The sequence below is a fragment of the Dipteris shenzhenensis genome, chromosome 13 (assembly GCF_047967505.1).
Source record: "Dipteris shenzhenensis isolate YYH24624 ecotype China chromosome 13, Dip_SZ_1.0, whole genome shotgun sequence".
Lineage (NCBI taxonomy): Eukaryota > Viridiplantae > Streptophyta > Polypodiopsida > Gleicheniales > Dipteridaceae > Dipteris > Dipteris shenzhenensis.
Window position 1 is genome coordinate 45,542,005 of NC_141608.1, and position 26,468 is coordinate 45,568,472.

At 46.1% G+C, this 26,468-nt stretch overlaps 1 protein-coding gene across 6 annotated transcripts in view; it reads left to right on the forward strand.

The window, feature by feature from the left end:
• The window catches only part of LOC147895466 (uncharacterized), a 40,564-nt gene that overhangs the window by 618 nt on the left and 13,478 nt on the right, over positions 1–26,468 (forward strand). For 5 of the 6 annotated variants that reach the window (XM_087383361.1, XM_087383363.1, XM_087383365.1 and 2 more), the window contains exons 2-5: positions 1–130; positions 230–1,838; positions 1,951–2,069; positions 2,258–2,542. The exon at positions 1–130 is cut by the window's left edge and continues 25 nt beyond it. In XM_087383361.1, coding sequence (XP_087239487.1) covers positions 234–1,838; positions 1,951–2,069; positions 2,258–2,542 — 2,009 coding nt within the window. In that variant the 5' untranslated portion in view covers positions 1–130; positions 230–233. The other variant, XM_087383362.1, reaches the window with a different exon arrangement.

Sequence of the window (26,468 nt, forward strand, 5' to 3'; positions counted from 1 at the left end):
GTATCAGCCACCCTTAGAAAAGGGGAAATTATGAACTGCAGGACATCCGTCCTGGTCAAATAAGAAAATCTTGTGATTGAACGTGAAAATTAGTGCTGTTGAGCGCCTTCACTAAGTATCCTTTCGCGAGGTATTCTTTTTGTCTATCTGGATCTGTGGAACCACCTACCACCAACTAGTAGCAAGAAGGTTTAACTGGTATCTGATTTGGTGAATTACGCTTCCTCAGACATATGGCGGATCAAGTGGATGTTTGCGAAGGGTCTGTAACAAGTGGCGTGAGTGGACATGAAACAACAGAGGATATGGACGAGAGAATAGCAACTGTACTGCACTTGCAGCAGTTGCAGCAGAAACAGGAGGTGAATCAGCTTATGGAATCACATACGGTAACGAATGCTGACGCAGAATTCAGGCGAGGACTGGAAGAGCTGGTGCGTGATCATCTGAATACTTGCATGGCGCTTGCCTCGTGTAGTTCTGCTCATGATCCTGGGATCAGCAGCAGTGGCAGTAGCAATGTGATGTCCCGTCCCTCCTCTTTTAACTCTATGCAAGGTGATGCAAGCGACAACCACCATTTATTGCACGATAATGATCACAACCTCCATCATTATCCTGGTACCTTACACAGGGAGGATGTCCAATCACATCATCCAGAAGTGCAAATGTTTCAGGCAAGTGAATCCGCATTTTGCAGCACACACCATATCTTAGACAACGAACAAAGTGATGATGAAGAAGAGAATAATACTCAGCTTGCACAGGGACAAGGAGAGGGGGATGGCAGCCTTGCAGATCATTCCCCTCCACAGGAACAGCCCCGTTCTAGAATTCTCAGCATCTGGGCTGCACAGCATGCTCAAGAAATGATCACAACAATGGAGAGACAAGCTCGGGAGGCTGAGCTCCTTGCTCTTGCTGGTCTCCATACAGTATCTACTCTAGATGCCTCCTTTTTAAGAGAGTCCCCTGGGAGGTCTGACTCCACAGGTGATGGGAGTGAACGGCCTCGCAGAAGGGCATCGTCTATGGTGCAGATGTGGAGGGAACTTGAGGAAGAACGACGAGCTGAGAGGGCAAGAAATGATTTTGAAGACAGGATGACATTACGAATGGAAAATGGAAACTTTCCAGAGAATATGGGGAACTCTGTGAATCAGGATGATGTTCGAGGAGCAGATGTAATGGTGGAAGGAGTCAATGCTGAAGGAGGCATAGACTCGCACGAAACAAGACAAGGTGAACAGACAGAAATTTCGTTGGGATCAGGGGATCCAGAGTACAGAGCTTGGGAAGACAGTGAAACAGAACTGAGGAATGATATGCTCGACAACTCACAAGGATCCGAAATGCACTCTTCTCAAATTGGGGATGGTGAAAGAGAACATGTTAGACAGATAGTACAACGATTGATGACAGATAGTGGGATGCAAGGAAGTATGTCTACAGTTGGGCAGACTCAGAACAGAGCTGCTTGGTTGGATGAGAATGAGCGAGAGAGAGTGCGTGAACTTGCTCGGGAGTGGGTTCGAGTCACTAATGAACAAAGAGTTGATGTGTGGGATGGGAGAGGAGCATCTTCAAGGAGGCAAGGGCTGCAAACAGGCATCACGCGTGGGCAAGCAAGAGAGAGGCAAATGGCACAGGAAAGCACAGGCTCTGAAGATTTGGATGAGAGTCCTGAGAGGATGCTGAGCAGAGATGAACGAAGATTTCGTGATCGACAAGTTATTCTAGATTTGTTGATGAGAATAGAAAGTGAGAGACAAAGAGAACTTCAGCATTTATTGGAACACCGTGCAGTTTCTGACTTCGCTCATCGAAACCGCCTGCAGGTCTTTTCTTTGCAGTGGTCCTTTCTATTTGAGTTTAAGCATTGATGCCCCTTGGCTTACTTTTCTTGAGGCTTTGCTATAAAAGCAATTTCTATCCCGCTACTGTTTGCAGTCCCTTCTGCGAGGAAGATTCTTACGCACTGGAGCTGCTAGTGAAGAAGAACGGCCTCCTTCGTTGGCAGCAGGAGAGCTAGGGCAGTTAAGACAGCGGAGGGCTGTTACCGGTCTGAGGTAGTACATGTTCTCTTGAGAAGAATAATTGCAAATTTAAAGACATCGGAAGGAATGATTTGTTGTTACTCCCTTGTAAAGCAATTTAGACATGCTTGTTACATGTGAATGCATTATTATACGCTACATGTTCAGAAAAACCCATTGGAGGACACCTTAGCTGGCTTTTTAAATTTTATGTTTCTCAGGGAAGGCGTCCGTTTCAGGCTTGAAACTGTTTTGCGGGGTCAAGCTAACAACAGGTCTGGTGTGGAACGTTCAAATGTTCACGGCCAAGCTCAGAATAGGAGAGCAGTGGTGAATCAACAGGTGATTCTGCCCTCAAGAGGGAGGAGTGCAGTGAACAGAGGTGCTCCCTCAGAAGGTGTGTCCAGGGATTGGCAAGGGATTGCTGCAGCCAGAAGAGTAGCTGAACTTCAGACTTTGGAGGAGTCGACAGCCTACAACATGGAGCTTCAAGAGCTTCTTGGGAGGTATTTGATAACTCTGCTGGTTTTGCCTGCAAAGTGTTTCTGTTACTAGGTTTTGCTAGCCCTTGCACATCAATTCTAATTGTTATGTGCTATACTGCAATGTGACATTTTTTTGTTTGAATGTTTGTGTGCATGAGTTTCTACAATTGTATGTTGCTATGATGCTAAGTGGGAACAGTATTTTCCCATATTATAATTTGCATATAATAGTGCCAAACATTCAACCACAAGCTTTAGTCCATTCAAGGTGATGTATGGATTCAAGCTAGAGCCCGAATTGTAGTAGCACTCGAAAAACAGGAGATTCAAGCAGCCAAGTACTTGCTTAGAGATATGAAGCAAATGCTTAAGGTAGCTAAGGATAGCATTGGAAATGTTCAAGATAGAACAAGAAGTTATGCAAACCCACACCATAGAAAGTTGGAGTTTGGAAAAAAAGAGAAATTCTTATGGTGCTAGAATCTTTAGAAACTCTAAAGATAGGTGAATGCCCAAAGGTATTGCGAACCATTCGTAAAGAGGATTGGAGAAGTTGCTTACATATTAGCCTTACCAGAATGTAAGTAAGGCTCAACAGAAAATTAGGAGATAATGACAGTCTCATTGGAAATGAAATCCTAGTTGAACTTGCATCCTTACCACATGAATAGGGAAAAATTTTAGATAGATGAGAAAAAAGAACAAGAGACAATATATAAAAAACGTGTGGTTAAGAAAGGTAGGCCTGAAGAGAGTTTAGGGTAAGCAATCTTCAGAATAAGTTTCCAATTTTGTTTTTGTCAAGGGACATAAACATTTCTGAAGGGGAAGGGAATGCCAACATTCTAAACTAATAGCACAGTATAAGGGGGTAACCAAGAGGGCTATATTCCTAGGCCTAGGAATTATTTAAAAGGTGCAAATGGAATGCCCTTGAGAGGGCTTTAGTGAGGGTCCATTTTAAGGACACATGGCACCTTGAGAAGGATCCAAATGGCAAGCATTGGGCTAGGAGGGAGGATTCTTGAGGGGGAGCCATAATGTAGGAAGGACAAGAGTTTGTACGTGCTCTAGCATCTGCCCTATTTGAACCCTCCATGGGCCTAACTCCAAGAGAAGTTGATGGAGGGGGTGCTTGCAATGAGGGAAAAACCTATTTGTTATCGGCAACTTTTGAGTGTTGTTGAAGGATTTCTTAGCTGGTGCTTCGCCTTTTGGTCTGTTTAACATTTGTGGTTGCCCTAGTATTAGAAGGTCAGCATGCTAGTCTTGAGCGGCTGTGTACCTAAGGATGATGTTGCCATGAATTGGCAATTACCGTGTGTAGAAAAGGGGGTAGGGACAGATTTGGGGAAGGGGAATAGATTGGCAGAAGGGGAGAGAGATAGGGGGAGAAGGGAGGAGAAGGGGTAGGAGAGAGAGGATGAGGTAGGAAAGAGAGGGAGAGATTGAGAGGGGGTAGGGAAGAGAGAGAGAGTGAGTGAGTGTAGGTAGGAAGGAGGAAGGGAGAGTAGATAGGATTAGATGTCACATCAAAAAGTACATAGTAGGGAGTGGATGGAGACTTATATAGTCCCTACACATTTTCCACCTAAAGGACCTCTAACTTGGCCCCTTTTTCCCCTTCATTACAGCCATCTCTTCCCATAGAATTTTGCCCTCAAAATTTCACAGCTTGGCTGTCCAAAAGTGCAGCAAACAGCAACTACTAATCAATCCGGTAGGAGATAGGGGTGATCCTGGACAATGCTTTCTTTCTGCCATGAATTTCCATCCTCAGGGAGTCCCCGCCACTTGATAAGATACTCTACGTAGGCCTTGTTCCGGAGTATATGGTCTTTGAAACCCACGATGCGCTTCGGGACATAGAGGATGTGGCCCTCTTCATTCATAGGTGGCAACTCTGGAAGAACATGGACATGTTGTCCAACATGTGGTTTCAACAAAGATACATGGAAAACATCATGGATCTTGGAGGTACTGGGTAGCTCCAACTGATATGCTACCTCTCCAACCTTGCGGATGATCCTGTAAGGACCGTAATACCTATGAGCAAGCTTTGTGTTGGTATTACCTTTCAGCGAGGCATAACGGTTCTTATGGAGACACAAATGCACATAATCTCCCTCTTTGAAAGACAAATATCTCTTGTGTTCATCCGCATATTTCTTCTGCTTGGCTTGGGCATCCTGCATATTCCTTTTTGTACTCTCCAAGTCATTCCGTGCTTGCTGATTTTTCACAGCCATGTCACCAATTGAAGAAGGCATCCCGACCTTGCATCCGTACATTGCCTCAAAGGGCTCATGCCAATGGAGAGATGCTTGGTATTGTTGTAGCAAAATTCAGCTAGTGACAACCATTTATCCCAAGACTTCTCCACCCATTTGTTCACCTGTCCATCAGTCTCAGGATGGTAAGCAGTACTAGGTGTGAGTAAAATACCCACTGCTGTAAATATCTCCTGCCAAAAGTGACCCTTAAACTTTGCATCTCTATCACTGACAATTTCCTGAGGGAAACCGTGATGCTTGAAGACATGTTCAATGAATTGCCAAGCAACCTGCAATCCTGAATACTGGGTCTTAGTGGGTATGAAATGGGCCTGTTTTGTCATTCTATCCACCACAACAAAGATGCTGTCCCATCCCCTCTCTCAATCCTGTGGTGAAATCCATTGCTATGTGCACCCATTTGCTCTCTGGAATGGGTAATGGCTGCAAGAGGCCTATGGGTAACTTGCTGTCCACTTTATTCTGTTGGCAAGGCAAGCATTCAGCCACGTATTTAACCACATCTCTCCACATGCCTTCCTAGGTAAAGCTTTGCTTGATTTTTTCATACGTTTTAGTGATACCTGGATGTCCAGCCATGGGAGAGGAGTGCATTTCTTGCAAAACCAGCCGGCGGTATTTTGAGTCTGGCACTAAATAAATCCTGTCTTGGCACCACAACAGCCCATTATGCAATTTGAAATCCGGATGACCCTGACTAGAAGGCTTCTGTAAATCTGAAAATATGAGGGCTGCTTTAGAATTCTGCATATAGTCTTCCTGAATGCCATGAATCCACTCCTGATATATGGTAGAGATAGCAGACAAATTGCAAGCCTGCATCTTGGACAAGGCATCTGCAACCACATTTTCCTTTCCTTTTCTGTACTCAATGTCAAAATCATAGGATTGGACTGCAGCCAACCACCTCTTCTGCTTATATGACAAATTTGGCTGGGTGAGGAAGAATCTGAGTGTCCTATGATCTGTTTTCACTTTAATTTTACTTCCGTACAGTTAGTGGTGCCATGCAAGATAGCCAGCATCTCTTGATCATAAACATGGAAATTGAGTTCTTTGGCATCAAACTTCCTGCTTTAAAAGGCTAGTACCCCGTGTTCCTGCCTCAGAACAGCCCCCAATCCTTTGCCACTGGCATCTGCCTCCACAATGAAAGGACGCGAAAAATCAGGGCATACCAAGACAGGTGCATGAGTGAGAGCAAAGTTCAGGTCTTCAAAGCTGCGTTGTGCTTCCCTTGACCACCCAAAAGCATCCTTCTTCAAGAGGTCAGTAAAAGGAGCTGCCCTCTTGGCAAATTTGCGAATAAAGCGTCTGTAGAAGGAAGCAAGACCTAAAAATCCTCTCAACTGGGTGGGATTTTGTGGTTGTGGCCAATCTTCGATGCATTTCACCTTTGTAGGATCCACCCGATTGCCACGTCTACTCACAATATGCCCTAGGTACTCAACCTCCTTTGCCATAAAAGTGCATTTGTTGGCTTTTGCATAAAGCTGATGCATCCTCAAAATTTCCAGCACTTGCTTCACATGCTTAATGTGCTCTTGTCTATGCTTGCTGTAAATGAGGATATCATCAAAGAAAACCAGCACGCATCTGAAAAGAAGTGGCTGTAATATTTTGTTCATCAATGCCTAGAAGGTGGTCTGTGCATTATGAGAGGGGGAAGTAGAGTTGAAAGGGGAGCAAGAGAGAGTAAGTGTGAGAGAGACACACTATTGCGGGTGTGAAGAGATGAGTGAGCCACACCACAAACTCACTTAAGTTTTATTAGGATTAGGTTTACCCTATGACTGTCTTAAGACAGTCATAGGGTGTCCTAACTTTAATTCTTTAATATAAGGGTAGGCAATGTGCCTTTACCCCAACAACCTCCCACCTAAAGGCCAATGTGCCTAAAGGGGAGAAAAGAATAAAAATACAGCAATATACAGTTACTGTATACAAGACCATAAAGTAAGAATGGTCTCATCCTAATCCCATGATGTGGCGGCAATGTGCAAACCGCTCTGTAGGCAAGCTCTTAGTGAGCAAATCTGCAGGATTATCATCAGTATGTACTTTCACAAGCTCAAGACGCTTGTCTTCCAGTACCTCCCTGATGAAATGATATTTCACTTCTATGTGCTTGGTCTTCTGATGAAAGACCGGATTCTTTGCCAACATGATAGCACTCTGACTATCACAATGCAGAACTGGCATATCTCCTGTAATGCCCAAATCTTCCACCAGCCGAGTAAGCCATATTGCTTCCTTGCAAGCCTCAGTGGCTGCAACATATTCAGCTTCTGTGGTTGATAGTGCAACGCATTTCTGCAACCGAGACACCCATGATATAGCACCTCCTGCAAATGTAAAAATATAACCGGTAGTAGACTTCCGGTTATCTGCATTCCCTGCATAGTCTGAATCTGTAAAACCATGCACCAATGCATCCTGCCTACCATAGCATATGCACAAGTCTTTAGTACCTTTGAGATACCTCAAGACACCTTTCACTGCTTCCCAATGCCGCTTGCCTGGATTTGCCATATACCTGCTGATGACTCCCACCGCAAAAGCAATATCCGGACGAGTGGCAACCATGGCATACATCAAAGATCCAACTGCAGATGCATACGGAACCTTGGCCATTTCAGCCTTATCATCATCTGATCTGGGGCTGTCCTTACTGCTGAGTTTTAAATGTGGAGGCAACGGGGTACTAATGGACTTCCCCCCCTCCATTTTAAACCTCTGCAGTACTTTGTCAATATACTCTTTCTGTGACAGAAACAAAAGTCCCTTGGACCTGTCACGAGTAATACGCATGCCAAGAATATGATTTGCATCACCCAAGTCTTTCATGTCAAAAGACTTATGCAGGTGTTTCTTCAAAGCACTAATCTCATGCTGAGATTTACTGGCAATAAGCATGTCATCCACATATAGAATGAGTAGCATGAAACTGCCATCCTTTGCCCGTTTGGTGTACAAGCAATGATCGGTCTCACACCGATGATACCCTTGGGACTGCATGAAGGCATCAAACTTTTTGTACCATTCTCTTGGTGCCTGCTTGAGTCCATACAAGCTCCTTTTGAGCTTACACACAAGCTGCCCTTTCCCTTTAACAGCATATCCCTCTGGCTGACTCATATAGATCTCATCATGGAGATCTCCGTGAAGAAAAGCTGTCTTCACATCCATCTGACATAATTCCATGTCATCATGAGCAACAAGAGCTAACACTGCTCTTAAAGTAGTCATCTTGACTACAGGGGAAAAAATCTCATCAAAATCAATGCCCTTCTCCTGCTTAAATCCCTTGGCAACCAATCTGGCCTTATACCGAGGTAAAGCATTTGAATCCACTTTGACTTTGTAAACCCACTTGCATGGCAAAACCTTTCTGCCTGCAGGTAATTGCACCAAGTCCCATGTATCATTCTGAAGTAGGGAGTCCATTTCAGACTGCATGGCTTTCTCCCACTTCCTTTTTTCTGTTCTTCCCATAGCTTCCTTGAAGCTGGAAGGCTCACCACAATCTGTCAGCATGATAAAATCAGCCACATTATTGGCTCCTGGAACAAACCTGGAAGGAGGCCGTTGTGCACGGGTGCTCCTCCTAACAAACTGTTCCGGATTAAGCTGCTGTCCAGCCTGTTCATCATGCATGACGGGTGGCTGTACCACTATATCTGGCTGTACTACAGCCCCATCTGTTGGCACATCCAATGGTGCATCATTGGCAAAATTTTGTGGCTGATTTTCAGCCTGTATACCCTCTTGAACAGGGTGATCTGCAGCAGCCTGCTGCTGCATATATATAGGCATTCTTTGCTGTCCAACATCATCATAAATAACCCGCCTGTATTCCACAGGTTGCACGGGTTCCTTGTGTACACAATCTTCTTTAAAGATGACATCATTGCTGCGTATAATCTTCCGTTTAACGGGATCCCATAATCTGTACCCCATTTCACCTTCATCACCATATCCCATAAAGATGCATCTGATAGACTTTGGATCCAGTTTGGTGCGGAGATCTTTGCGTACATGAGCAAAGCACTCGCAGCCAAATACCCGTAAGTGTTTATATGAGGGTGGCTTGCCAGACCACACCTCCTCTGGCACTTTCAATTCCAAAGCCTTATTTGGTGACCTGTTAATAATGTGAACTGCTGTTTGCACGGCTTCTGCCCAAAAGCCATGGGGTAATGCAGCATAAGACAACATACATCGAACCTTTTCCTGAACAGTTCGATTCATCCGCTCACTTGCACCATTTTGAGATGCATTATGAGGGGCTGTGAGTTCCTGTTTGATGCCCTTAGCTTGGCAAAACTGCACAAAAGCATGTGACACATACTCACCCCCATTATCGGATCTGAGGCATTTCAGCCTACGACCTGTCCGATTTTCAACCTGAGCGACAAACCTCTTGAAAGCATTTAGGGCATCTCCCTTATGCTTCAAGAAATAGACCCACACCTTACGTGTAGCATCATCAATGAAAGTAATAAAATATTTGGCACCCCCTAGTGATAACTGTGGCATCTCACACAAATCAGTGTGCACTAGATCAAGTGGTGCTCTATTCTGGGGAGTTCTCCTTTTATGAGGAGTCACAGAATGCTTGCCAAAAATACAATGATCACAAGTAGGCAAATTTGAAAATGAAAGAGACGGCAGATAACCCAAACGTGACAGTTCTTTCATTCCTTTAACAGACATGTGTCCCAACCGGCTATGCCACAATGAAACCTTTGGCAGCTCGGTTATGGCAACAACATGATTACCCACGCTGGAAACATAAAGAGGGTACAAGGTATCACTCTTAAAACCCTCAGCCACTACTGTCTGGCCATCAGTAATCACCCATTTGGAATCCCCAAATGTGGTGTGGTAACCACTGTCATCCAATAAGCCAGTGCTAATCAGATTTTTCTTGATTTCCGGCACATGGCGAACACCATCAAGCATAAATGACTGTCCATCAGGAAATACTATCTGAATACTGCCAATCCCTGCAATCTGACATGCATAGTTGTTCCCAAGATGAACAACTCCATGAGTACCTGTATAGGAAGTAAACCACTCCCTGTGAGGTGTAACATGAAAAGAGGCACCTGAATCTAAGAGCCAGGTGTGCATGTCATGGCCATCAATAACCACAGCATGTGCTATTACAGCAGAAGAGCATAAAACATCATGTATGTCACTGTCACTGTCCTCTGCTGCAACATTCACTGCATCTAACTCAACTAGCGTGGCCTTGCCTTTGCCTTTGCTTGCATTTCCTGTATCCTGTGATTCAGCCTTCTTGGCTTTCTGATCCCGTATGAACTTGAAGCACTTCGACTTCACATGTCCCTTCTTGCCACAATAAAAGCATTCAATGTCCTTTTTGCCACGGGACTGACTGCGGGATTTGGACTTACTAGCAGATTTCCCCTTCTGCTGAGTCCTGCCTCTATCCTGTACCTGCAAAGCATTTGAAGACTTGCTGCCCGCATTATTCTTCCTGCTCATCTCCTCCATAAGAAGAGAGCTCTCTACATCAGCATACATAAGAGTAATATTCGAATTAGACAGGGTGGTCTTGAAAGTGTCCCAACTCTCAGGGAGGGTACACAACAAGAAAGTGGCCTTGAACTCCTCATCAAGATTCAACCCCTGTGCAATCAGCTGTGTAAAGATAGCATTAAACTCACTCAAGTGTGAGGTCATAGCTGTACCTTCCTTCATGCGAAGATCGACCAGCTTCTTCAGCCAATAAACTTTACTGGCTGAGCTCTTTTGGGCATACAATTCCTCTAGTCTCTGCCATAGACCATAAGAGGTCTTTTCAGCCTGTACATTGAACACAAGAGTGTCTGAAATAGTGAGCATAATAGCTGCCCTCGCAGACAAATCAAGCTCTTCCCAATCATCAGCTGCCATATCAGATGGCTTGACACCCTTTACCCTTATGGGCTTAGCAATCTTCTTTAACAGAAGAACATTCAAGCACTGTTCTGCCCATAATGCATAGTTATGTGCTCCTTCCAGTTTCTTTATGTTCAGAATTGAAGAATCACCTCCTCCTGATGCCATATCAGATGAGGAAAGTACCTGACTCCCTGGAAGTAAAAAGACTGAATAATAAAGTTCTGATTTCTCAGAAAAGTCTGCTCTATTCAAGAGCCAGTAGCACTCTCAAAAGTGCTGTTTTTACTGTCAGTAAAATCTGCAGCAAAACAGTAAATGTCCCTGCAAGTACTGTACCTTCTGACAAACTGTTCTGAGCTTAAAGAGGCATAAAAACAGTAATTTCAGACTGCTGCTGCTGCTCAACAAGAGCTTAACAGTGCATAATTATCTGACACAACCACTCAGACTGCTGTAAACACTGCTGTACTGACTGTACTGATCACTTCTCCCACCTCAGATGAGGTCTTGCACTGAGTTAAATTGCAGAAACCACTTGACAAACACCCAAAAAACAGTAAATGATCCTTCAGCCTGTCACAAAACCTGCAACAGTAAATGGGATAAATCCCAAGCAATCACCCTTATACCAAGGGGAGAAAATGCATCTGAAGATCTCTGTAGGTAACTAAAGTGCTGTCAAACAAAGTCTGGGCAAAAGCCCCTTGATCTGACACCTGAATCAAGTGCAAAATGAAAATCTCTCTGACTCTTGTACCTGACAATGTGCAAAGCATAAACTGCCTCTGTGTACTCAGTAACAACACAAACCACAAAGTACAAACACCCAGAAGAAAATCTTTTGAGCACTGTCAACGATGGGCAGTTAGGGACCGAGTAAACTCGATGCGCCCTGACCAAGCGTGGCTCAACTGAGATTTTCAGAGTGTGTACAAAGAATGTGATCTGCAACAAATGTCACCAAATGCACTGCGGAAATAAAGCAAATGTGTGCTCCCTGGCTACACACTGCCTCAAAGCATAGACTGCAAACACATCTAGGCAAAAGCCCTTTGATAAGATCACCCAAAAAAAAAACACGGACTCAGATCCCGGATGAATCGAGATGGTGTATCTCCCTGCTGTGCAAAAATCCGTACTTGAGTGTGCGCGCTGCGCGCTCTGGTCCCGCACAGCCTAGTGCTGTGCACAGGCTGATCCTGCGCACCCTGCGCAAGCTAGCAGCTAGCAGCTGCTATGCAAAAAAGCCCGCGCCCGAACTGCGCCCGTGACCACGCCTTGATTTGCTGCCCCGCAGCACTGCCCCACACCCTGCCTTCGCAATGCGCTGCCGCCCTGCAGCCTGCGCCGCCGTACTGCCTTCGCGATGCCGCCCTGCAGCCTGCGCCGCCGTACTGTCTTCGCGATGCCGCCCTGCACCACAGTTCGCTGCTCGAGCTCCGTCCGTACGGTTGTACGGACGCCGTACAGCCGTACGGATCTGTCCGTACGGTGGGTGCAGTTGAGGGTGGGCTAGGAAGGAAGGGTAGGCTAGGGAGTGAAGAGAGGTTAGGCTCTGATACCAGTTGAGAGGGGGAAGTAGAGTTGAAAGGGGAGCAAGAGAGAGTAAGTGTGAGAGAGACACACTATTGCGGGTGTGAAGAGATGAGTGAGCCACACCACAAACTCACTTAAGTTTTATTAGGATTAGGTTTACCCTATGACTGTCTTAAGACAGTCATAGGGTGTCCTAACTTTAATTCTTTAATATAAGGGTAGGCAATGTGCCTTTACCCCAACACATTAGTCAATCCAAAAGGCATCACCTTGAATTCATACAAGCCTCGTTCTGTGCGGAAGGCCGTCTTGTGCTCATCTCCTTCTTTCACCCTGATTTGATGGTAACCATACCTCAAATCTATCTTCGTGAAAAATTGAGCACCCTTGAGTTCATCCAACAGGTCATCTATCCTGGGGATTAGAAACCTGTTCTTGATAGTGGCCTTATTTAGATCCTTGTAATGAATGCACATGCGGTATGATCCATCCTTCTTCTTCACCAGAAGCACCGGAGAGGCAAAAAGAGAAGTACTATGAGAAGCAATTCCCGCACCTGTACTGCCACTTCCTCCCACTCAACCTTAGAAAGACGGTATGGGGCTTTGTTTATGGGCTTACTGCCAGGCTCTAGAACAATGGCATGATCCACATCCCTCTTGGGAGGCAATTTGGATTGCATATCAACAAACACATCAGCAAACTCCGATAGCAATTGCTGCATATCACAATTCTCAACATGGGGAATGCTACCCCCTTGAGATACTGACACATTCAATGTGTAGAGGGCATGCTCCTTCCTGATCTCTCTGGCTAACTGCCTTGCTGAAATGAGCTGCAATTTAGGAGTGGCAATGCCATGCAATGTTACCGTACTACCCTTGTGGACAAAGCTGAGTGATAGTGCATTTAAATCCATGCTGATTTTACCCAAAGATTTCAGCCAATTGCAGCCCAGGACAGCATCTATTGGGCCCATATCCAGTGCCAAGAGATCCCCAATAAATTCATAATCCTCAGAGAGCTTGATCCTTGCATCTTGGCAACAAAATTTACTGACCAAATGCTGTCCATTTGCCACTTCTACTCTCAGCCCATGATCAATCTCAGTAGCAATCAGTCCCACCTTCTGTAAGGTCTTAGAATTGATGAAACTATGAGTGCTACCGCTGTCCACAAGCATGTGAACAGTCCTGCCATTAATTTGTCCTTTCAATCTGATAGTTTCAGTACTTTTGGCACCCATCAAGGCATGAGAAGAGATAGCATAAATGGCTTGCTACGCATCCCAATAGATCTCCTCTTCATCCACAGGAGCATTGCCATTTGCATCCTCTCGCACAAGAAAAGGCATAGCAACCTGATGCTCCACATGAAAGACTTTAGGTCAACAGCCTCGCATACGGGTTGAGTGTCATTGGAATGTATACCATGCATATTATGCTCATTAGCACCACCGGGGTCAAAAGGGAAATCAGCCCCTTTCGTGGCTCCAACATCTGGAGCTTCTTCCATGATTTGTGCACCCTCTCAATCATCATGAGTGGCATCCAAGCATCCATCAATTCCTCATCATCCGATATCTCAATAATCATGCTGAGTTTTGTAGTACCACTGTATGATTTTGCAAACTTCTCAATGCTCAGGAGTCCACTTCTCACCACACTTAAAGCATAAGTTTGCCCTCTTTCTGCTGTCCATAATAGCCCTAGTGTGTTGTTTAAGTTCTGATTTTTCAAGTCCAACACTTGGCTTAGCTCCTGGCTTAGCATCCAATGACCTATATGGCTTAGCATATGGTATCTTGCTGCCTGTAACTGTGGGAAACCTTGGAAATGGTGTTGCTGCCGAATTTCTTTCATTCCAATCATTCACCTTAGGCTTCTTCTCAGCCTCATTTGCATTCCCATATGCGCTGCCCACTGTCATCTTATATTTGCTGGCATATTTGGGCTCATATACCTCTGCCAATTGGGCTGCACGCTCAATTGTTTGAGGGTTATGTGCCTTCACATCTGCAGCGAGAGAAAGACTTAACCCATGGATGAAACGCAGCAGATTTCCCTTTTCAGATACGTCCTGCACAAATAGGGAAAGCCTCCAAAAGCGCTACAAGTACTCTTGGACCGTACCGGTCTTTGACAAGGCATAAAATTCAGCCAAGTATTGATCCAAGACAAGTGGGGATACAAATGTAGTGACCATCAATTCTTTGAAACCCCTCCAAGTGGTTGGTCTCTGAGGCGAATCCCTCATGTATCGCTACCATGTGTGGGCATAGTCATGCATATGCATACCTGCAAAAATGATGCGCTCCTCGAGTTGGGGTAGAAGCGGAAATAGTCTTCCAGCTTCGTGAGCCACTCCTCCAACTCATTGGGAGTGCGAGTGCTTATGCACTGTGAGTTTGTCCTTGATATCCTTGGCTGCATAATCTTGTGTGTGTAACCCCCAAAAGTGCGGGCATCATCACGCTTGAGGTTCACATAATCGGAGAAGGGCATCTCAAGTTTGATGGCTTAGGTAGGGCCTTATATGAATGCAAAGAATCTACCAACATGTCATCAAAAGTGGATTGTTGCCCACCACCAACCCCCTGCTGCGTAATACGTTGGCGGAGTGATAGGTGTATGAACCTCGGGCTGGGACTCTCTGCCAAATGCATCTCTCCGAAATGATGACATACCAAAAGGCTGAGAAGAGGACTGACCTCTCTCCCAAGGGTGTGGGCTGCCATATAAACCAAAGCCAGCTCTAGGCATACTCGCTGGTGCTGTGAAAGGAGCACTAATTGGATGCACACCAACGGGTCGGCCCAAAAGAGACAGCTCAGCTTGCATAGATGCAGAAAGCTGTGAGCCAAAAGATGGCCCGACATCCTGCAAGAAGGTGCTTTGTGGCACAGAAAATGCATCATCAAGTCTAGATAATCCCCATGCTGGGGTACATGCAATGGTCCAGAAGACTGATGCTCATAGGCACGACGGGCATTTGCCATAAAACCCTTGCGTGGAGCAGACAAAACATGCTGACTGTCTAAGTGGTCCCCTTGCTGGGGTGCGGGCGGCTTACCCTTATCCTGCATAGCAATGGCAGATGTGATCTGCTGTCCCATCTGGGCAAGAGCGGTATCCTGCATAGCCATGGCTGTGGTAAGCTGCTGGCTGAACTCCTGTCCTATCTGGCGGAAAGCACCCTGGAGCATAGAGGAAAGGGCATCCAAAAATTGTGTCCGCACTGCTTGCGCTTCCCGGGATACAGGAGAGAGAGGCTGAGTGGAAGGACCCTCTGTACCACCAGTGGATGCGGCCATTGTGGTAGGCACTTGCTCATACTGAGCAGCCTCATCACTGTCATGCAATATACCACGAGGGGCACGCTTTGGTGGCATGGTGACTGGCCCTGGAGAGAGGAGCTTGAATGTAGGCAAGGAGAATTGGATAGCAAAACCTTGCGTAATGAGCACCTGAGATAGTGCATGGACACACAAAAATGTGGATGGAGAGGCTCGGAAGAAAGGTTGTTGAAGAAGCTTCAAAGCGGGGCTTGAATGATCCAAAATAGGGATGTGGAGAGCCCCTAAAAGAGGCTGGAAAATTCTGAGTTTTTGCCTCTTTTTTTTTTTGGGGGGGGGGGGGGGGGTTTGCCCCTAAGTCACCTAGGACACTTAGGACTACTAACCTAAGGACTGGTAAGACAATTCAGACATTGACTTAGTCTAACCTAACCTAACCTACTAATTGAACCTAGTTAGGTTAACCTAAGTGACCAACTAACCTAACCTAGCTCACTAGACCTAACTACTAACCTATCCCACCCCACTAACTAAACCTAACTTGACCTATTGACTAACCCTAGTTAGGAACCTTAGACTTGCGTCTAAGGTTGCCGTCAGAAGTGGCGTCGCGGTGGCAGTGCACAGGCAAACATTCACGATGACGGCTGGGATTCATGGTGCGTGCTGGTACGAGGAAGGGATTCATGGTGTAAGCTCACGGCGGCGGGACTGCATGGCAGGGACAGGCGGTTGATGGCGATGGTGAATCTGCTGCACGCAACGGTGATGGCGAATCTGCTACACCTTTTTGGAGCTGGTGGCTGGCCTCGCTATCCATATTGCGCTTGTCTGCTCCGTGACCGCGCGAATGATCGGCTGGATTGGCTATCCATGGTGCACAGTGGAGGGCTATCCATGGCGCATAGCTTTTGGAGGATTCTTCGTTCGTTTCTGTCCATGGTGCACAACTTTTGGAGGTTTCTTCGTTCGTTTCTGTTTGGTTCAGAAAAAACTCGTCACTATCTAAGCCGGTTTGCTATGCAGCACTGGTTTCTCCACTTAGGCAACGTGCTAGACCATAGTTGTTCTCTCTCAGGCAAGATTCACCGTTCTAACGTTTGTGTAAGAGTTGAAGTGAATGGTGAGAGGGGAAGCAAAGGTGCCAAAGTCGGAGCTCTGATACCAATGTAGAAAAGGGGGTAGTGATAGATTTGGAGAAGGGGGATAGACTAGGAGAAGGGGAGAGAGATAGGGGGAGAAGGGAGGAGGGTGCTCGGCATGACCTCTTGGCAAAGGCTCTATGTCGTACTAGGGATACCCTACCCTTGTTGGTCATGTCCCAACCCTGAACATGGAGGGGATGTCCCCAAATATAATCTGTGTGTTTGTCCTCTGTCAGGTGTGTCGTGTCTGGCTCCAGGTCTCACCCATGTCGGATGCTCATGGGGTGAGAACCTTGGTGGTCCGGTTGGAAAAACTCTGTGATCATGCTTTGAGAAGAGTCTATCAGCGCATCCTTTCCTTGTCTCTATGATTTGAGTATGCGCTTTCGATGTCTAATTGCCTTATAGATGAAGGCAGCCAAGCATCTCTGGTCCAGAAGCTTGAGAGCAGCTCGAAGCTATCTTTGAAGAGACAGTAAAAGTGGCCTTAGATCTCGTAGTATACTGGGCATCTGAAAATGAAATGCTCCTCTAACTCGATCTACTGTAGCTCACACAAGTCACATAGGCGCCTCTCCCTGGGTACTCTCTCAGCTCTTCTAGTCTCAATGTGGAGTCGATGTGAAGAGACTTGAAACTGCCCAATAGAGATCCTCAGCGAATGGGGGAGGTGAATCTGGGTATATCCAAGAGGATCAATAAAACCCTCGTCAGAGATGTGATCTCTGTACAAGCCAAGCTTCACCGAAAGCTACTCAGCTCCAACCAGCTCTAGAATGTGGGAAAACAAAACATTTTGAGCCTCTATTTTCGTGTTAACAAGGAGTTGCCCCCCTAAAATGGAACTCTTAGAAGAATATATATGTAACACATGCCGTGGGTACCTATAAGTATGAGTGAAAGAAAGAAAGTCTATTAAAAGTCTTTGGAAGACCAAAAAGGATCTATGAGACTAAACGAACTGATGGGTGGAGCCACTGGACTGGCGTCAACACCCAGATCGAATAAGAAAGAAAGAAAGAAAGAAAGAAAATAAAGATATATTAACGTCCGTGGGAGGCCTCACGGGCCTATGGGACAAAGTACATCAAATGGAAAGAAAACTCATACAAGCTTCAAAGGGCTGAAGCAAAAGGGCGCGCTAGGGCCCTTGCTGAGTGCTATGCTAATCTAAGCTATAGCTATATAGCTCAAAATCTCAAAACAAAGCTGAGAAGCTGAGACTTAGTAGTAGCCGAAACTCGGCACTGTGGTGGCTCTATGGTGGGCTGTAAAGATATACCGGTATCTGTATCTGTTGAGCGGTCTCTTGCTGTGGCGGAGGGCGTGGTCTCCTTGACCTCTGTATCCGATGGGTTATATCAAGAGTGATGCCTCGTCTCGGGTAGTCTCCTCTAAAGAGGGTGGAGATGGGCTGGACAACGACCGTGTGTGCTCTAGTCGCTCTCCGTGTCATGCGTGACTCTGCGTCCCTTGCTCGGCAGTATTATGTCGTCTGTCTATGTTGAGGCATGTCTGCTAACTCCTCCTCCACCCCTTTGTGACCCGAAGCTGACTGGAATGCATAGAAATACGTGACATGTCATTGAGATCGGTCTGGCTCAACATCCTATGGTGCTGTTAGTGCCTGTTGCTATCTGATCTATCATAGTGGCATCTCTCTGTGTCATCGTATCTCGATGAGATAGCGCCCAATGTAGACTTGGTCATGGAAGTGGATCAATTGGGAGAGTAGACCAAAGCCATGCCCCTCTTGAAAGAGGCAGTGATAGTTCCCTCGGATCGCATAGTAGGCTCAATCTGGTGTTCAACAACTAGATCAATGAACTGACAAGCTTTCGATACAAAGAGGCAGCAACGTGATCACAAGGATCATGTTTAGTAAGCTTGGTATTCAGGTCTATCAAAGTTGAAATAAGCTTGCAGTTCTCCATCCCAAAGGCCTCCAACAACTCATGAACATACTGTTGCGGAGAAACAAAGAACCTCGTCTGAATTTGCCAAATCTCCAATCCCAAGAAATAATGGAGTAAGCCTAAATCCATCATCTCAAACTCATTTGACAAGGCAACCTTGTTGGAGATATCATAGCCAAAGAGTGTGTGGTGATGTGATGTGCTGGTGTGTAGTACTAGGAGTTCTAGTACTAGTTCATGTGTGTGAGTCATGTGTGAGTGCCGCGTGTCACTATGGGGCTTATCCCATATGCACATGGTGCTAATGTGATTGAGTAACCTATATAAGGCTTGTACTTCACTTATCATGTCATACTTGATGAATGAATGAAAGCCTTCATTATGTCTTCATTTGAGTATCACTTCTTGACTCCCTAGCCTACCTCTCACCTTTGTCATGGCTACGTGCTCCACATGACTACCAGTCAGTATGAGATCATCCACATAGAGGATAATCAATGTGACCATACCTCATACAAGTTTGGATTTGCAACTGATCTCCGGAGACTTTTCCTTTGAAAGAAGGCATCAATCTTGTGGTTCCAAGCCCTGGGAGCTTGTTAAAGACCATACAAGGCCTCCTTCAATCTGTAAACAATCTCAAAGCCTAGAGGCTGCCCTCCTCTTGCAAGTCACCATATAGGAAATGCTGATTTGACATCCATGTGGTACACTGGTCATTGCTGATGAGAGGTAAGGGCGAGGATTGTTCGAATCATGGCCATCATCAATGCAAAAGTGTCCTCATAGTTGATGCCTGGTCGTTGAGCATAGCCCTTAGTGACAAGTATGGCCTTGTGCTTGTCAACGGACCCATCTGATGTATACGTGGCCTTGAGAACCCACTTGACACCAACAGCTGACTGTCTGAATGGCCTCAGAACAAACTCACAAGTCCCATTCTTCTCTATGGCTTCTTTTTCCACTTGCACGGTTTTTCTCCAAGGCTCCTAGGAAAGAGCTTCCTTGACTGAGGTAGGCTCTGTCTCGAATGATACGAGACATCAATGCATAGCTCATGTGTAAGGGCTCCTCCAATTGAGCTTTGTCACGAACTCTGTGCTATCTTCGAGGCCCATCTTCCATGGTCCACTTGGAAGGATACTTTGCCACTCCCGAATCACAGTGTGTATCCACCAACCACTTTGGTACTCGAACAAAACCGTGAGCCTGCTGGTGGCTCATCTCCAACCTTGGAAGTATCTTCTGCTATTGGTTGAGGCAGGGTGTTAGGAACAAGAGCCTGGGATTGATCCTCATAGTCATCTGGCTCATCAAGAAGCGGTGGCTCTTCTGCTGTGGAAGCTGGAGCATGCTCTTCAAAGATGACACCTCTATTGACAAGAACCTCCCTCCTGTTCGGGTCATATAATTTGTAGCCGGCTTGGAGTCAAGCTTCCCCCTCGGCTTCTTTGGAATGTGTACATAGGCAATGCACATAGCATCACTCCCTACTCCCAAGAACACAGGAATAGGACACATCTGGTAGCAAATGGAGTCATATCAGGAACAACAATCGTTGGAGATCGGTTGAGAACATGGACGACCGTCGCCGCAACCTCTTCCCAAAGTGGACGGCAGGTTGCAATGCTCCAACATTGCCCCTTGCCATCTCCACCACAGTCTGGTTCTTTCTTTGAGCTACTCCATCCTATGAAGGAGTCCCTATATTGGCAAGCTCCCGCTTGATGCCCTTCTCGGCACAGAATCTCACAAAAGGATTGGAACAGAACTCTCCAGCTTTGTCATCCTGAAAAGTCTTCACCTCCAATCTAGATTCCTTTTCCATCAAAGCACACCAATCCTTGCAGCGAGCAAAGGCTTGGTCCTTATGGGGCAGAAAACACAGCCATGTAAACCTGCTCCAATCATCCACAATCAGCATGAGATACAAGGGTCCGCCAAGGAAAGGGGTCTGCATAGGTCCACAATGGACTTGCTATGCTGCTTCCCACGAATGCAGAACTCTGCTTGCTACCAACATCTTGCAAGCCATCCACCATGTGTTCATGGAAAGCTTGCAGCAGCGCATCTGCATTCAATTGGCTATAGCAGAAATGCCACAAATCACCGAGCTGATAACTTGTAAGAAGAGAGAGAATTGAGAGTTTGTAAATTTTGTTATCCACTACTCCTTCCCAAACAACCTGGTAGCAACTGAATGCTCATCAAACTCCACCCACATGTAACTCTCGCAAACCTTATGCACTAATAAAAGATGGAAGCCAAGAGATGGGACATAAACAACTTGGGAGGTGTGCTCCCCCCCTCTGCCATCAGGAATAATCTCCAACCTACCCTCTCCTCGAATCGGGATAGTGCACTTGTCACCAATAAAGATAACTATGTTGCCACCGAAGGCCATGTAACATCTCTTGGGAAGGAGTCGGGTTCCTGTCTCCTGAGAATCTCGAACAATGAGACCAACCGCGCCTCCCTGCTCAAAGAAGCTCCGGTGTCCATGATCTCCAAGTGCACAAAAGTTGGAGTCTTTGCTGCTGCAGTTGAGGAATTGGTACCCGTCTCGTGGCTCCGCTAGGACATTTCCTCCACTAGTGACCCTTCTGGCCACAATGGTTAAAAGTCTGATCAGCCGTCAAGGCATAACGATCCAAGTTGGACCTCTTCTCGGAAGACTTTGATTGGAAAGACTTCCACTTACCCTTGTTGTTGTTCCGCCCTTTCCACTACGGGGTGGTCAAGGCCTGAGATCCTCCGCTCTGTGGGGGATTTTGAAACCAATCCTACTAGTCCAGGATCATTGACACACTCTCCTCCCAACTAATGGTGTTGAGTCTCCCATTAGTTATCTAAGAGGAACAGAAAGCTGAGTACTGAGACTATAGATGAGACAGCAAGGTAATGGGCATGTCCTCTGACGATATCTTTCCCCGGCTTGAAGAACCTCCTGCTGAAGAGCTTGCAGCTTGTTGATGTGCTCCCGCATCGTTGAAGACTTTGCAAGATTCAACACACACATCTTCACTTCCAAGAAGACTCTCTTTATGGGTGATACCTTGTTGTACAGAGAGGCCCAAATCCCTCTGGCCAGCGTCATGTGTTTTAAGTGATTGATCTCTTGGGTGTGCAATTGAGGAAAATGAAGGAGCGTACACGGGCATCCACTCGATCCCACAACTGTGCCAGGGTTTCTTGCTCCTTCTGGATTGTCAGGGTAAGGTCCTCCTCCCCTACAGATCTGGCCTTGGGCCTTAAAGTAAAATGAGATGAGCCAAGTCATATGACTGCAAAACAGACTCCATCATTACCCTTCAGATGCCATAATTGTTCCCGTCCAAGTGACGGTTCATTGGAAATGTAGGAAGGATGGGGGGAATAAAATGAAGAAGAGGCTGCTGTTACTTGTGTAATCTACTCGGTGCTTTCTATCAATTCAGACAACGGATTTTGCAGAGGTGTTTGAATGAAATGATTGCGAGTTGCCAAACACATATACTTGAACTTAAGAGTTTGCAATTAAGCTGGAATTAAGACTTATACAGCTTAAACACAAAGTGACATCATTGGAAATTGCAATATGATTGAGGGGCCAAGACGTGCCCCCCCCCCCTTATCCAGGCTCACTTTATTCTTGAAAATGGAGATATAAGACCAAGGTGCAATGCACCTTCCAAACTGATGAACTCAGTGAAAACCTAGGACCTAGATACAAGACTCAAGAGCATATGTACAAGGTAGACAACAAAAGGGGGACTCCAAGCTTAGGTTTCAACTCTTTGCTTGCCCAATCCACAAGGAAGAAGCCTGCAACAATCACCACTTACATCCAACATTAGAGGCAAGCACTAGTTTCTAGAAAGATAGTAGAAACAACATGAAATAGTGCTGTAAATGAGATAAACTTGACAATACAGGCTCCCTTCGTGACTTGACCCTTTTGTAGATGAAGTCCTTGATGCCTCTGAAGCTACCTTGGGTGAGGAGAGTGTGGAAATGGGGCTGGAATGAGAACAGCTTAGAAAAACAGCCTATAGGCTAGAGAGAGAAAGCCTTTATGGAGTGATAGCTGTAGAGAGAGAGTGCCAATGCTGATCCCCAGGGAGGGGATGTAAGAGAGGAGCTGCTGCTGTTCCAGAGGTGCACAGAAAGGCAGATTTCTGCAAGGGGGATGGGCTGGAACAGTAGAGAGAGAAATTCTACAGTAGAGAGAGAAAGACTGCAGCAGGAGAGAGAAAGGGGCTGTGGCTGCTCCAGGCTAGGAGAAGGAGAGAGGATGCTGCTGCTGTTCCAGAAGAGCTGAGAGGGGGCAGATTTCTGGAGAGGAGGGGCTGGAACTGTAGAGAGAGAGTGTGCTGCTGTAGAGAGAGAAAGTTCTGCTGTGGTGAGAGAATGGCTTGGGGAGAGGCTGGCTGCACCCAAGGAGCTCGAGAGGTTCTGCTGCATCATCCAAAAGGAGGGAGAAGAAAAGTGACGAATTTTCATGTAGGGAATGAAGGGGAGAGGCCTTCTTTTATAGGCTCAGCCCCCCCCACAGGCTTAGAGTGGAAGGTGGACACTTGTCCCAGATTTTTGGTGGGCTGCAGTCCCAAAGAGGACAGCGCACAACCTGCCCCAAATCTACCAGATTTGGGGTCAAACACTTGGCCTGCATGCCTTGCCACTTGCCATGCATGTTGCCACATGTGTGGGACAGGTGGACTGACCTGCCAGCTCAGATTCCATGTGGCAGTCTGCCACGTGTCACTCCCAAATACCCTAAAAATTTCAAAGTTGTCAGAATTCAATTCTGATCGCACCCACGGGTTCCTAACAACTTGGACTATCTATTGACGTACTCTAAGGTCATAATTGAGCCATACTGAGCTCATTTGTTTGTCGTCTTATCTTGTATCTCCATTACTCTTGGCATGCTGCCAGGCCCACACCCAAAGCTCAGGGAACATTCTCTTGAATGGTTCCTAGGTCGGTATGCAATGTGTGCATTCGATTGGTCCCATGTTTGGGTACTCAGGTGGGGTGTGGTTTTCAGATGTCCCTCTCAAAGAGAGGCCATCACTCTTGTGGGTCACTAATGCCCATAACCCCAAGCAAGGGGGTCCACCCTCAAATGCTAGACCTAGTCCCCATTGTCTGTAACTGAACAGTAGGAAAAGATTTTATTCTTAACAAGCATACTATTGAAAAACAAAAAGAAATAGTACCAAGCAAGTGGATACATGTTGAAGCAGGATGACATTCCCTCCGTCTTTCATTCGGTTGTCCGCAACTGAAATGCTTCCTCGTAAGCATCCAGGATTTCAGGACACTCCTGAAATGTACCTTTGTCCACCCATTGGGCATCGGTGGATGGGAGCCCTCTGAACTTCAAAAGGTACATCTTGCGAGTCGTGCCTCGACGTCCCGTAGTGAAGTTATGCAAAATAATTTGCTTTGGGATCAACAAGATCTCAGTGTCCTCTACTTCAGGTGCATCGTCCAGTGTGGGCTCTTGAGGTGGTTCCCCAATGAAGGGTTTCACCAAGCTTACGTGGAAGACATCGTGGATCTTTCAATGCTCTGGAAGTCTCAATCGGACTGAGACATCATTTATTACCTGCAACACTTGAAAAGGACCATAATATCGAAAGGATAGCTTGAAGTAGATGCGCTTTTTTCCCACTTTGGTTTTTAACCGGGCTTTCTCAAATTTCAATAAGACCCATTGGCCTTCTTTCATTGCAAACGCCCTCCTTCTTTTATTTGCAGCTGCTCTTTGTTTCTCCTGTGCCTTTTGAATGGCTGCTTGAACCGTGGCATAAGCATAGTCATAATCCTCCACGAATTGATCAGCGGCAAAGATTTTCTCTTTTGTTTGCATGAGTAGAGTTGGTAAAGATCTACCATATACAATTTCGAAAGGAGCTTTTCCAGTGGAGGAATGAATTGTGTTGTTATAAGCAAACTCCACAAGAGGAAGGAATTTCTCCCAAAAACGATCAGCATACTCACTGACTTTCTCTTCTTGGCGTTGGCGGAGGATGTCCCACTGCACCATTGTATCTCTCTTAAACTCCTTAGGCAGGAAGTGCCTCATCAAGTTCTTCTTGAAGCGCTTCCGGGTGTGGGCTTGCTACCATAGCTGCCCACTAGAGTGAAGCACGGTCTTGCATGTGCAGGACGGCAAACCATATCTTCGCCTTGTCTTCGTACTCGTCCCCCTCAAAGAAATACTCGAGGTCTCGGATCCAGGCCAGTAAGACCTCGGGCTTGTCCTCTCCCTTGTACTTGGTAAACTTGAAGAGCTTATCTCCAAGAGGTACCTTATGCTTTGCATACCTTCGTCTCCGTGGACGTCTCGAAGGAGATGGACTCCGATGACGCCATCTACCTCGAGGAGGGAAAGAAGAGGATGACCTTTCCTCCTTGTTGGAGTTGGTGTTGTCCGCACGGCCTGTTCCTTGGGATTGGGGCCCTATTGTTAGAATTATAGATATAATTCAGCAGTAACTAATGTAATTTAATAAGCTAGTTACGGGCACTTTTCCCTCTTTAAGAGGTTTTTTCCCCTAACCGCAGTTAGTTCACTAACTATGGTTAGTGACTACTAAGGTTTTGTCACTAGGACAAAACGTTATCTCTACTCTTTCAGTTGTACTCTTTTACACTCTTCTATTGCAACTCAGCTCTCAAGCTTTCAGCTCTCTAGCTCACTCTCTCTTGCTCTCTCTCTCTCTCCCCAATCTCTCACATTTGGTATCAGAGCAGGTTGATTCTGCTCCCTACTCCTTCCTCGTTCAGCTCCAGCCTACATCCCACGCTCCAACTGCCGCTCCTGCTGCTACATCCCGTCCATACAACTCGAAGCAAGAAAAACGAATGTCCGTACAGTCCGTACGATTGTAAGGAATCCATACCCTGCACGTACCTGCGTCATCGCCATTCGCACCTACAGTCTCGTCGATCGTACGGCTGTACAGATCGTAGGCTGTACTGCACGTGTGGCACCGTACGGTGTATCGTCGTACCAGCCATGCGCCATATTCCGTACATATGTCACGTACCTGCTTCCGTATAGCTCATGCATCGTACCTGCTTCCGTATAGCTCATGCATCGTACCTGCTTCCGTACAGCTCTTGCATCGTGCCTGCTTCCGTACAACTGCGTACAGATATTCCGTACCACACGTGTGGCACCAACATGCATCGACCGTACAGTACGGTCATCCGTACATTGTCGTACGGTCACCGTACCAGCAGATCTGGTAGTGTTTGTGCAGACATTTGCAGTCTTTTGCAGTCATTTGGGTATCTTCGGGTTCGTAGTTGATTGTGAAGCAGACATTGCAAGCAGATTCAGAGGTTTAGCCCAAAAATTTAGGGCTTTCTGCTGAAATTGCAAAATTTGGGGCTTTCTGTGCTTATGTCTCTTTCTGGTTGCAATTTCAAGCTCGAAATTTGGGGCTTTCAGTTTTGCGTACAATTTCTTGCAGAAATTTGGGGATTTTGTAATTACACTGCAATTTCGCAGTGAAATTCGGGGCTTTTGCAGACTAAGCGCAATTCTTGCAACATTTGGGGCTTTTGATCAATTTGCCCCTTTCCGGTTGCAATTTTGGGCCTATTTTGGGGCTTTTGTGTTGGGAGAGCAATTTTTGGAGATTTCAGTTCATACTGCCTTTCTGGAAGTGTTTTGCAGCACTTTTGGCAGATTCTGGAGAGTTTTTTATGCTTGGACAGATTTCTGACAGTGCAAGTGCAGAAATCTGAGTTGCATTTACAGCCAGTGCTTGGCTGTGTTTTTTGGGAGTTGTGCATTTCATTCCCAGTAAGGGAATTCAGTTTTGTATCTGCTTAAATCTCTTTCTCAGA